This window comes from Phalaenopsis equestris, unplaced genomic scaffold (genome assembly GCF_001263595.1).
Source record: "Phalaenopsis equestris unplaced genomic scaffold, ASM126359v1 Scaffold000399, whole genome shotgun sequence".
NCBI lineage: Eukaryota > Viridiplantae > Streptophyta > Magnoliopsida > Asparagales > Orchidaceae > Phalaenopsis > Phalaenopsis equestris.
The window spans coordinates 837320-851518 of NW_018164841.1; the positions used below are offsets into that span (position 1 = coordinate 837320).

Here is a 14199-nt window from a genome sequence, read left to right on the forward strand (position 1 = left end):
TAAAAATTTCAATTAATAATTTTATAAATTTGATCGTACATACTAATTTTTTTTATTATAAACTCCGTAAAAATGAAAGAGAACTCGTGAACAATGATCATATGGGATGTAATCTCTTATATTTTAACATGATCTTACTTGCAAGTTTGCACCCAACTCCCACTTTCAGATGTAGGTGTTGGTTTTCCCATAGTTATATGCACTTGTTCCTTTCCTAGCTTTTTTGGACAATTTTGTAATGTCTTTTATATTGAGTTGTTGCACCATTCTAATTCTTAATCATATATAAATTATAATAATTATACTGCACTTTCTCAAGATCACTTTTTAATTAGGTAGGATTTTTGAGCAAAGTGGGAAGGGGAGATACAAGAGACTAGAGTTTCAGAAATTATCGCACAAAATGATCTCGTTGTTGCATTTGATGCTTGCACACTCTAATAACTCACATTTTCGTATGTTTCAAGCGAAACCAAGAGACGCGATACTGTGAAAGGCGAGAGGAAATGAGAGGTTTGCTAGGATTTAAAGTTAATTTTAAGAGACATTTCATATCTAACACCTAAACTTTAATAAAATAAATATATAATTAATAATTAATCAAAAAATATTATTGATATAATAAAATATAATTATTAAATCTACAATTAAATAAATTATAGTTAATTAATTTTTATTAAAATAATATATTATATATAATATGAGTTATCATCAAACCTAATATCGAGTATTTAATGAGTTACTTGTTGAACACCAAACAAGTTTTTTTTATGAATAAGTTCAATTATGTTCATGTTTAGTTCATTTGAGCTCCGTGCTTTTAAAAATTGTTCAAGCTTGTTTATTTATTAATTTGAACGAACATGATCAAGTCATAATCGAGCTGAGTTCGAGTTGTTCATCGAGTGCATTGGTTCATTTATAGCCCTAGTGAGGATTGTTTGACTTTTGGACTTATTTAGCTACATAATTGCATAACTTAGCATGTATAGCAAATTTTAAGATAGCAGCCAGAGGGATATCACTCAACCAGCTCTGAATGAGGTGTGGATTGGAACCACTCACAATGAGTATTGGTAAAATGTTGAAATCGAACCTCACCCTTCTTATTGCTCTCATTGTAGTATGTTTTGTCATAACTCTACTATTTGCTATCGTTTGCATCCTCATCTAAGGCCGAATATCACTAAAGAACAACCACCTATTATCCCTGTTGAGAAGATGCAACCCGATCCTCTTCCCAACACCGCAGTTCCTGAAGAAGAACAACATACTACAACTACAGATCCAGTTGTGCTTATCTCACCGACTGTTATTGAAAAAGACTCCCTTACATGCCAAGACACACGAGAGTGCTCCTTTGATCCAATAGCAGATCAGCAGGTACAATATGTTGCTTCTAATGTTCAACAATCTGCACATCTAATCTGCACATCTCCAACACACTTTAGACCAAGATCATGTGAGCCAATCTTCGGAAGAGGAATGACAGGTCTATTCCAGGAGGAAGAAGAAGAATGGAGGCCGACTCCAGTTAGGGAACATATTGGATGATACATTTGTTACTACTGGTAGTGACAATCATCTTACCAACTTATTAGTTTGCTCATTCCTTAGAACTAGAGGCAGAGAGAGGCAGAGGCAAATTCCTTAGAACTAGAGGCAGAGGCAAAATCAAATTGGGTTGTTCTCTAGCCACCTGATACTTTGTATTTCAACATTTTTATGCTTTTTCATTATGTTTCTACTGTATTTTTTGTATTTTCTAATTTTGGAATCACTTGTGATTTTTGGTGTGAACAGAGTGCCATGTTTGGGCCCTTCAACACATTGTATTTGTATCTTTCTTTCTAGTTAATAATAAAAAATATAGATGTATATATTTTGTTTTTATTTTTATTTTTTTTAAAAAAACCCAATGACAAATATATTAAAGAGGAAAAAGTACATATAGGTTGTATGAGATGACCTAAAAGAAGACCCAACTCACACAATACAACACACACAAAAATCCAAAGAAGCAAAGATACATAAAAATAAAACACCAAAAATCCACAAACAGGCGCAAATGTGTTAGGGACGTCCCACTTTAGTTCTTCCTCTGCCTCTAGTTGTCGGAAGGGAGCCAACTAACAAATTGGTAAGGTGCGTACCAATTTGTTAATAAAAACCTTGCCCATGATTTTCTATATATATATATATATATATATATATTACACACAAATTTAATAAAAACCTCTTTCATATACTTTTTTAATAATGAGGGGTTCTTCTAAACTTGGGTTAGTTTTTTCACCCACGCGCCTAGGAGAATTGTTGGTCTTAAATGGATTGGAATTTACTTACCAACTTAGTGTACCATATGATTATTTGGTATTGTGATCCTTGCCCGTGATTTTCTAGATTTTCAGGAGCTTGAAGGTGAACTCCTATTGTTTAAGTTCCTAGAATTGTACACTTGGATTTTCTTCTTGCGTGAGTCTAATGCAAAATGAAGGTAGTTAAGTTTAACTAAGGTCTTCTTGAATGACTCAATCAAATCATTACCTTTTGGGTTATATAGTGAGGAATATAACCAATGTATCTCATGTTGATCAATGAATTTGTAAATCTCGCTGCGTTAAATAGGGTGTGTCATTGTTAGTATAATTCAATGTGAGACTCCAAATTGATATATAGTTTGATCCTAAAAACTTCTTCATTATTTGCATCAACTTTTTTTTAGGGCAACAATTTTGACCAACTCACAAAAATAATATTGGAATTGAAAATAAGTTGATCTCCTTAGGAATATAGAGGGTATATAGGACTAATTAAGTCAATGTTCTAATTTTCAAACAAAAGATAGTATTATGAGATATAATGGCCTAGACAATCAATGTAAGAAACCTCGATGGATTGAGCAATTTTGGCACTTAGCATGGCCAATGCAATCCTTTGCTATTCTTGTGCAATATGTGTATATGTACATATGATTGTTTTTTTGTTATTATGGCTTGGTGAATCAACACACTTTGGCAACTCTTCCCTTGAGTTTGTAGGAAAGACTTGTCTCAATTCTTCAACTTCTTAACCCTCATATTTATTTGTTTTATTCTATCGCGAAATTATGTTCAATCCACCAAATTAGATTTATTCTTTGGTTGGTTGAGTTGATATCATACTACCAATTCACCCATCGAGCTTGTTGAATTGAAGAGACACTTGTTCTTAAAACTTATTGAAGCATTATAAATTTGCATGGTTAACTGTACCCTTAAGTTTATAATAGTTTTTCCTTTGGTCTTATGGAGTTGACGGAAATGTTTCACAACAACAACAACAACAAATCCTTAATCCCACTACATGTGGTCGTCTACATGAATCCTTTTTCTCCATTGCGTTCTATTTAGTGTCATATTTTCATTTAGTTCTAATAAATTATGATCATTTTTTATACAATAAGCCCAAGTCTTCCTAGGACTACCTCTGTCTTTCTTAACATAAATCGAATCTAAAACATCTACTCTTCTAATCAGATCATCAGTTGGTCGACGCTTAATGTGACCAAACCATCTAAGACGATTTTCTCTAATTTTGTCCTTCACAGAAGCTACACCAACCCTATCACGAATATAGTCATTTCGAATTTTGTTTCTAAGTGTAAAGCCACTCATCCCCCTAATCATTCTCATCTCGGCAACACTTAACCTATTATTATGCTTCTCTTTTTATGCTTCTCTTTTAAAGGCCAACATTCAATGCCATAGAGCATTGCGGGTCTCACCACCGTCTTATAAAATTTTCCCTTCAATCTAAGCCACTCATCCACCTAATCATTCTCATCTCGACAACACTTAACTTAGTATTATGCTTCTCTTTTAAAGGCCAACATACAACGCCATAGAGCATTGCAGGTCTCACCACCATCTTATAAACACTGCCATTGCCGGTCCCAAGCCTTGTCGTGTCCCAAGCTTCGAATGTGAAAAGTGGAGGGTTGCGTTAGGTAGTCGACAACTAATGTAAAATTTGTCGAAAAAATCATGACATGAATTCTTTGGAAATGTTTCACCTAAAAAAAAATAAAATAAAAAAGTCTATCCCACATTCAATATCTATAATCATATTTGTATTTTGACCCTGCTCTTAAGATTGTTAGGCCAATAAATTTCTTTTGAATTGTTTACTTGAGCTTGTTAACTTTAGATTTTGCTTGATACTAGGCCAAGCGAGAGATCCTCTATGTGCTCCTTTGGGCATTCTAATTGAAAGGTGTGGTACAAAATTTTACTTGATTTTATAAACATCTGAATCTCAATTTTTTTTATTGCTCTGATCAAATTCTTAGTTGTTGCTTTCGATAAGCCTGTTTGGATTTTTCCCATATTTTCAAGGGGTTTAAAAAAATTACCCCTTTTTTTGAGGCCCCTTGGATCGAACGCCTTTGGTTTATATTTTAATAACAGAAAAGAAAGTTCGTTTCTTTCTATGCCCGTTTATACTTGGACTTTTTACTGGTGCATCCCTGAGTTGTGTTACGTAGATGCGACAGCTTGGTGATCACCATTTAAGCTTGGGAATTTGATGCTTTGATCTTATATTGTATTACTAGGACCCTCATATGGCAAGACTCTGGGATTTATATTGCTTAGATGTCAAGCCCCTTTGCTCGATGTGCAAGTATGAGAATTTTAGCTCTCAGCCTTTTATTGCGTTGTAGGACTTTTTAATAGTGATTCTATGGGAGCTGTATTCCCCAAACATCTTGCTAGTGCTTTTTGTACTTCCTTAGGTATTTGAGGCCTTGAACTTTTACTATCTAGACTTTTTCATGGAGGATCTCTAGGAATTGCATTATGATGTTGTGCCCGTTCAATATGCAACGTTCTTTCTGTGACTTTTGTTTTAACATAGCCTTTGAAGCTTGTTAAATCAAGAAGGAAACCCGGTTTGAGCTGTGTGAACTGAATGAACTTATCAATACCACGTGCAATTATGTTTGGTTAAAACATGAGTTGTCAATCAGCTTTTAGGATTCTGCCTGCAATGTTAGGCCTAACTAGGCTAGAATTTTAGAAAACATTAAACTTCACCTTTTATGTTTTTAAGGATAACAATTTAAGCAGTTTGGCCTCTTGAGCTTGCTGCATTGCTGGGATTATGGGTTGTTCCTTTAACTTTTAAAGTAGGACTGTCCATGTGAATTGAAATGCAAGAGGTTATTGCGACAACGAGGATTAGGGCTGTAATCGAGCCGAGCCGAGGCGAGTATATCATGGTTTGGACTTGGCTTGGTATAATTATAAGTTCATATTTTCCTTGAGCTTGTGTCGAGCTTTCATAAATTATTCAAGGTTGACTTGTTTAAATTTTTTAATGTTTGAATTTGATTTGTAATTGATTGTTTGTAACAAGTGAACAAGTATTCAAACGAGCTAAAAATTCAAAGAGTATCTGGATTTTCATATAAAAATTTCAACTAATAGTTTTACAAATCTGATTGTACCTACTAATTTATTGATTATAAACTCTGTAAAAATGAATGGTAACTCGTTAACCCTGATTATGTAGGATGTAATCTCTTATATTTTAATATGATCATACTTCCAAGTTTGCACTCAACTCTCACGTTCAGATGTAGGAGTTGGTTTTCCCATAGTTATATGTGCTTGTCCTTTTTATTTTAATATGATCATACTTACAAATTTGTAGATGTCTTTTATATTGAATTGTTGCAACATCTTTATTCTTAATCATATATAACTTACAATAATTGCACTATACTTTCTCAACATCACTTTTTAATTTGGTAGGATTTATGAGGAAAGCGGAAAGGGGAGATATACAAGAGACTATAGTTTCAGAAATCATTGCACAACATGATCTTGTTGCATTTGACGCTTGCACGCTTTAATAACTCACGGTTTCTTGTGTTTCAAGTGAAACCGAGAGACGTGAAACTGTGAAAGGCTAGAGGAAAAGTGAGGTTTGCGAGGATTTAAAGTTAATTTTAAGAGGCATTTCATTTCTAACACCTAATAAATATATAATTAATAATTAATCAAAAAATATTATTGATATAATAATATATAACTATTAAATGTAAAATTAAATAAATTATAGCTAATTAATTTTTATTAAAATAATATACCATATATGATAAGAGTTATCATCAACTTAATATCGAGTATTTAATGAGTTACTTGTTGAACAACAAACAAATTTGTTCGTGAACATAAAGGAACAAGTTCAATTATGTTCATGTTTAGTTCATTTAAGCTCCGAGCTTTTAGAAATTGCTCAAGCTTGTTTATTTATTAATTTGAACGAATATTTTCAAGTCATAATTGAGCCGAGTTTGAGTTGTTCATCGAGTGCATTGGTTAATTTACAACCCTAGTGAGGATAGTTTGACTTTTGGACTTGTTTAGTTACATAATTGCATAACTTAGTATGCATAACAAATTTTAAGATAGTGGCCATATATAGGTGGCATAAGATCTTACACCATATATATATATATATATATTTCTAAAATTTGATCGGCGGTATTAATCTCTATAGGTTGGACTGATCGAGGGGCAGACCACCCTTCCAGTTTGTGTGTTATTCGAATCCTCTCGAAAGGTCTGGGATTCAAACCCCAGACCTGAGGGTCTTACGCCAAGGTCGCTACCAATGAGCCAGGGCTCGCGCACTTACACCGTGTATATATATATCACACAAAAATTTAATAAAAACCTTTTTCATATACTTTTTTTAATGAGGGTTTCTTCTAAACTTGGGTCAGTTTTTTCGCCCATGCACCTAGGAAAATTATGGGTCTTTAATGGATTGGGATTTACTTACCTAATTAAAGTTCTCCGGATGGACGATATGATTATTGGGTATTGTGATTCATGCTCATGATTTTCTAGTTTTTCCTGAGCTTGAAGGTGAATTTCCTCTAGTGTTTAAGTTCCTAGAATCACACATGCATTTTTTTCTTGCATGAGTCCAATACCCAAGAAAAGTATTATGGAGTAGTATGTATTGTCATTTTATATGCTGTGTGATAGTCCCATAGTTGTTTTTAGTTTGTTGTATTATTCTCTCTTAGTTGTAAGAAGTTTTTTTTTTAGCGTGGTGGTGGGGGGGGGGTTGTTAAGTTTAACTAAGAAGTTCTTCATGAATGACTGGATCAAATCAATTAGCTTTTGGGTTATATAGCGAGGAATAGAACCCATGTATCGTATGTTGATCAATGAATTGATAAATCTCGCTGCTTTAAATAGGGTGTGTTATTGTTAGTATAATTCAGTGTGAGGCTCCAAATCGATATATAATTTGATCCTAAAAGAACTTCATTATTTGCCTCAACTTTTTTTAGGGGAATTGTTTTGACCCATTTACAAAAATAGTCTGTGGAATTGAAAATAAATTGATCTCTTTAGGAATATAGAGGGTATATAGGGACTAATTAGGTCAATGTTCTAATTTTCAAATAGAAGATTGTATTATGAGATATAATGTCCTACGCAATCAATGTAAGAAACCACAATGGATTCGACAATTTTGGCCCCTACACAAAATTTAATAAAATCATATACTTTTTTTAATAAAGAGGGTTCCTTCTAAACTTGGGTTAGTTTTTTCGCCCATGCACATAGGAGATATATGGGTCTTTAATGGATTGGGATTTACTTACCCACTTTAAAGTTCTCCGGATGGACCGTATGATTATTGGGTATTGTGATTCCTGCTCATGATTTTCTAGTTTTTCCTGAGCTTGAAGGTGAACTCTCTCTTGTGTTTAAGTTCCTAGAATCGAACATGCATTTTTTTCTTGCATTAGTCTGTTTCCCAAGAAGAGTAGTATGGAGTAGTATGTATTATAATTTTATATGCTGTGTGATTGTCCCATAGTGTTTTTAGTTTGTTGTATTATTCTCTCTTAGTTGTGAGAGGTTTTTTTTTTTTTTTTTAGCGCGGTGGTTGGGGGTGGGGTGGTTGTTAAGTTTAACTAAGAAGTTCTTCATGCATGACTCAATCAAATAAATTACCTTTTGGGTTATATAGGGAGGAATAGAACGGGAGGAATAGAACCAATAGGAATAGAACCAATGTATCTTATGTTGATCAATGAATTGATAAATCTCATTGCTTTAAATAGGGTGTGCTATTATTAGTATAATTCAGTGTGACTCCAAATCGATATATAGTTTGATCCTAAAAGAACTTCATTATTTGCCTTAACTTTTTTTAGGGGAATTATTTTGACCCACTTACAAAAATAATCTGTGGAATTGAAAATAAATTGATCTATTTAGGAATATAGAGGGCATATAGGGACTAATTAGGTCAATGTTCTAATTTTCAAACAGAAGATAGTATTATGAGATATAATGTCCTAGGCAATCAATGTAAGAAACCTCAATGGATTCTGCAATTTTGGCCCATGCACAAAATTTTAATATAAACCTTTTTCATATACTTTTTTTAATAAAAAGGGTTTCTTCTAAACTTGTGTCAGTTTTTTCGCCCATGCATCTAGGAGAATTATGAGTCTTTAATGGATTGGGATTTACTTACCCACTTTAAAGTTCTCTGGATGGACCATATGATTATTGGGTATTGTGGTTCCTACTCATGATTTTCTAGTTTTTCCTGAGTTTGAAGGTGAACTCTCTATAGTGTTTAAGTTCCTAGAATCACACACATGCATTTTTTTCTTGCATGAGTCCAATACCCAAGAAAAGTATTATGGGGTAGTATATATTGTAATTTTATATGTTGTGTGATAGTCCCATAGTGTTTTTAGTTTGTTGTATTATTCTCTCTTAGTTATAAAAAGTTTTTTTTTTTTTTTTTTTTTTTTTTGAGCGCGGTGGGTGGGTTTGGGGGGGGGTTGTTAAGTTTAACTAAGAAGTTCTTCATGAATGACTCAATCAAATCAATTACCTTTTGGGTTATATAGGGAGGAATAGAACCAATGTATTATATGCTGATCAATGAATTGATAAATCTCACTGCTTTAAATAGGGTGTGCTATTGTTAGTATAATTCAGTGTAAGACTCTAAATCGATATATAATTTGATCCTAAAAGAACGTCTTCATTATTTGCCTCAACTTTTTTTAGGGGAATTGTTTTGACCCACTTACAAAATAATATATGGAATTGAAAATAAATTGATCTCTTTAGGAATATAGAGGGTATATAGGGACTAATTAGGTTAATGTTCTAATTTTCAAACAGAAGATAGTATTATGAGATATAATGTCCTAGGCAATCAATGTAAGAAACCTCAATGGATTCGACAATTTTGATCCATACACAAAAATTTAATAAAAACCTTTTTCATATACTTTTTTTAATAAAGAGGGTTTCTTCTAAACTTGGTTTAGTTTTTTCGCCCGTGCACCAGTTTTTTCGCCCATGCACATAGGAGATATATGGGTCTTTAATGGATTGGGATTTACTTACCCACTTTAAAGTTCTCCGGATGGACCGTATGATTATTGGGTATTGTGATTCCTTGGGTATTGTGATTTCTGCTCATGATTTTCTAGTTTTTCCTGAGCTTGAAGTGTTTAAGTTCCTAGAATCGCACATGCATTTTTTTCTTGCATGAGTCCGATTCCCAAGAAGAGTAGTATGGAGTAGTATGTATTATAATTTTGTATGCTGTGTGATTGTCCCATAGTGTTTTTAGTTTGTTGTATTATTCTCTCTTAGTTGTGAGAGGTTTTTTTTTTTTTTTTTAGCGCGGTGGTTGGGGGTGGGGTGGTTGTTAAGTTTAACTAAGAAGTTCTTCATGCATGACTCAATCAAATAAATTACCTTTTGGGTTATATAGGGAGGAATAGAACCAATGTATCTTATGTTGATCAATGAATTGATAAATCTCACTTCTTTAAATAGGGTGTGCTATTGTTAGTACAATTCAGTGTGAGATTAGTATAATTCAGTGTGAGGCTCCAAATCGATATATAATTTGATCCTAAAAGAACTTCATTATTTGCCTCAATTTTTTTTAGGGGAATTATTTTGACCCACTTACAAAAATAATCTGTGGAATTGAAAATAAATTGATCTATTTAGAATATAGAGGGTATGTAGGGACTAATTAGGTCAATGTTCTATTTTTCAAACAAAAGATTGTATTATGAGATATAATGTCCTAGTCAATCAATGTAAGAAACCTCAATTGATTCGGCAATTTTGTCCCATGCACAAAAATTTAATAAAAACCTTTTTCATATACTTTTTTCAATAAAGAGGGTTTCTTCTAAACTTGGGTCAGTTTTTTCGCCCATGCACCTAGGAGAATTATGGGTCTTTAATGGATTGGGATTTACTTACCCACTTTAAAGTTCTCCGGATGAACCATATGATTACTGGGTATTGTGATTCCTGCTCATGATTTTCTAGTTTTTCCTGAGCTTGAAGGTGAACTCCCTCTAGTGTTTAAGTTCCTAGAATAGCGCACATGCATTTTTTTTCTTGCATGAGTCCAATACCCAAGAAGAGTAGTATGGAGTAGTATGTATTATAATCTAATATGTTGTGTGATTGACCCATGTTGGAGTGGGGGGGGGGGGTTTGTTAAGTTTAACTAAGAAGTTCTTCATGAATGACTCAATCAAATAAATTACCTTTTGGGTTATATAGGGAGGAATAGAACCAATGTATCTTATGTTGATCAGTGAATTGATAAATTTCACTGCTTTAAATAGGGTGTGCTATTGTTATTGTAATTCAGTGTGAGATTTCAAATCAATATATAATTTTATCCTAAAAGAACCTCTTCATTATTTGCCTCAACTTTTTTTAGGGGAATTGTTTTGACCCACTTACAAAAATAATCTGTGGAATTGAAAATAAATTGATCTCTTTTGGAATATAGAGGGTATATAGGGACTAATTAGGTCAATATTCTAATTTTCAAACTTAAGATAGTATTATGAGATATATTGTCCTAGGCAATCAATGTAAGAAACCTCAATGGATTTGCCAATTTTGGCACTTATAGCATGGCCAATGCAATCCTTTGCTATTCTTGTGCAATATGTGTATATATACATATGATTGTCTTTTGTTATCATGGCTTGGTGAATTAACACACTTTGGCAACTCTTCTCTTGAGTTCGTAGGCAAGACTTGTCTCAATTCTTGAATTTATTAACACTCATATTTATTTGTTTTTACTCTATCGCGAGAGTATGTTGAATCCACCAAATTAAATTTATCCTTTGGTTCATTGAGTTGATATCGTTCTACCAATTCGCCCATCGAGCTTGTTGAATTGAAGAGACACTTGTTCGTAAAACTTATTGAGCCATTATAAATTTGTATGGTTAAGTGTACCCTTAGGTTTATAATGGTTTGTCCTTCAGGCTTATGGATTTGATGGAAATGTTTCACACATTAAAAATAAAAAAAACCGACATTCAATATCTATAATCATATTTGTATTATAGCCATGCTCTTAAGTTTGTTAGGCCAATAAATTTTTTTTGAATTGTCTACTTGAGCTGTTAACTTTAGATTTTTCTTGATACTAGGCCAAACGAGATGTGCTCCTTTGGTCATTCTATTGAAAAGTGTGGTACAAATTTGTTCCTTGATTTTATAAACATCTGAATCTCAATTTTTTTTGTTGCTCTGGTTAAATTTTTTATAAGTTATTTTCGATAAGCTTGTTTGAATTTTTCCCATATTTTTAATGGGTTTAAAAAAATTACCCCTTTTTTGACAGGGCTTTCAACAAAAGGCTCCTCGGATTGAACGCTTTTGGTTTATGTTATAGTAACAGAAAGGAAAGTTCGTTTCCTTCTATACCCATTTATACTTGGACATTTTAGGGGTGCATCTCTGGGGATGTTTTATGTAGATGCCACACCTTGGTGATTACCATCTAAGCATTGGAATTTGATGCTTTGATCTCATATTGTAGTACTAGGACCCTCACATGGCAAAACTATAGGATTTATATTGCTTAGATGTCACGCTCTTTTGCTCGATGTGCAAGTATGAGAATTTTAGATCTCATCCTCTTATTTCCATGCATGACTTTTTGATAGTGAATTTATGGGAGCTGTATTTCCCAAATATCTTGCTAGTGCTTTTTGTACTACCTTAGGTATTTGAGGCCTTGACCTTTTACTATCTAGATTTTTTCATGGAGGATCTTTAGGAATTGCATTATGATGTTGTGCCCGTTCAACATGCAACGTTCTTTGTGCGACTTTTGTTTTGTAATTTGAATCAACATCTCTGGGCATTATATAGCTCACAACCCTCTAGCATTAGCAGATTTCTCTCATCGAATCCCTGTGCTATTGTTATGCTAATCATGGTCTATGGACTCGAGTCTTTTAGAAGGCTATGAATTGTAACATTTTAAAAACTTTATTAGCAACTATGAGTTGCCTCATCTCAAATATCCCATGCCGATCAAGATAGAAATTATGTTTTGAAGATGTGTTTTTGAGGTAAACATATTCTCATTTATTAGTAAATAGCTAGTCAATTTTCTTTTTATATAATAAGAGGAACGAAGCATAACCACTTACAGTATAGCAGTATTGAACTTGGCCAACAAGAGTTCAGAGTGTGGTGTGACCATTCATTTACGAGTTTTAGCTCAACTCTAAGAAGTGTATCCAAGAGAGCATATCTAGGACCTATAGCATTTGATTTGTGTTGTTTTAATTGATGGGTTTGATTTGACTTGCTTGCTTCGTAGCCTGAGATTTGGTTTGAGTTTAGATTTGATTATGTCTTACATATATTGGAAGATCTATGTTGGTTGGGCTGGCATACATCCTTTAAAATGTCAAAGTTATGATTCAAAGAGTTTATTGGCTTTTGTGTGGATCTGAATTAATTGGGATAATCTTGTATTTATTGGAAGACCCTATAAATGGAACTTAGAATGTCGAGGGAAATGAAAATATGATCTTGCTCTTAGGTAAGGTGGCCCATTTGTTTATTTAGTTTTATTGTTTTCAGTGTTATGCTTATTTAACATGCATATTAAGGCTATGACTTACGAGGACCCTTCGATCAGTTATGGCAAGATTTAACTCATGGCTTGGTATGTACACCTTATCAACCGATTCAAAATTTAATGTATTTGAGTTAGACCATTGGAGATATTATAGTATTATATGTTTTGACATATTATTTTGATGATTTTTTCCACTAGAAGGGGCATTATGGACATCAAGGTTAACTAGGGCCATTTGAAGCCATTTCGAAGTTTAATCTGTATTTAAACGTTCGTTTTTCTTTATTTTAGGGGTTTGCATGTTTATTAATATACTTGAAGATATGTGCTTTCATTAATTTATGGACTGTATGTATTAATATATTCCATAAACTTTTGTAGTTCATTTTGACAAATCATTAAATGGTCTTATTCATTAGCACCAATATTGGTGTCTTTTCTCGTTTCAAATCCATTCTAACTTAAACTTTTGTTTTGATTTAGTGTTTTATTTTGTGAACTTATCGCTAAAGTTGTCTCACACGGCGTTGATTTCACATTAGCTGATTAATGCTTTCACCCTAATTTCTATTTTTACATTGATGTTCTTAATTTCTTGTCTCATTTAACAACTTGCATTGCTTTCACATTAGCTGATTAATGCTTTCACCATAATTTCCTTTCTTATACGTAAAATAGGAAGCCTGGAACAAGTTCAACTCCGAGGAACTATTCTAGTCGATCAACAGAAGTTTTTCGTCCATAATACCGCGCGAGCTGTCGGGTGAGATCTGCGTCTGTAGTAATTTTTGCTATTTGTTTTGCAATTATATTTTATTTTTTCTGCTGCCATACATACCGATCATTGACTCGTGCTTCTAAAGTGCATGCTATCCCTTAATGAGACAAGAAAAGAGAAGATGGATGTGGTTTTTAAAAAAAAAAAAAAAAAAAAAAAAAAAAAACTATTTCTTTATGCCTGCTTGTAAATTTGACAAAAATGTAGAGTATCAGAAGGATTTTTACATCTGCGTGTCTGTTCGGCTTTGATCCTTAGCATTGGCCCCCATTTATTTGTTTAATCCTGGGTCTGTCACATTTTGTTCCTCAATTCATCTGAATGAATTGTGTAATGGAGGAAACTAAATCGAGTTGTAATGGAAATGTTACACGGAGTTGAATCTGAACTTGCTTTACTGTTTCACCGTTTTTCTGGTAGATTATATATATATATATATATATATA

At 33.1% G+C, this 14199-nt stretch overlaps 1 protein-coding gene across 1 annotated transcript in view; it reads left to right on the top strand.

Annotated features, from left to right (window-relative positions):
- LOC110026757 (auxilin-related protein 1-like) overlaps positions 1 to 13979 on the top strand; it is a 44775-nt gene extending 30796 nt beyond the window's left edge. Inside the window, exon 8 of the mRNA XM_020727858.1 lies at positions 13654 to 13979. Within this exon, the coding sequence (XP_020583517.1) occupies positions 13654 to 13692 (39 nt within the window). The 3' untranslated portion in view covers positions 13693 to 13979. The remainder of the gene's footprint in view (positions 1 to 13653) is intronic.
- The last annotated feature ends 220 nt before the right edge of the window (positions 13980 to 14199 follow it).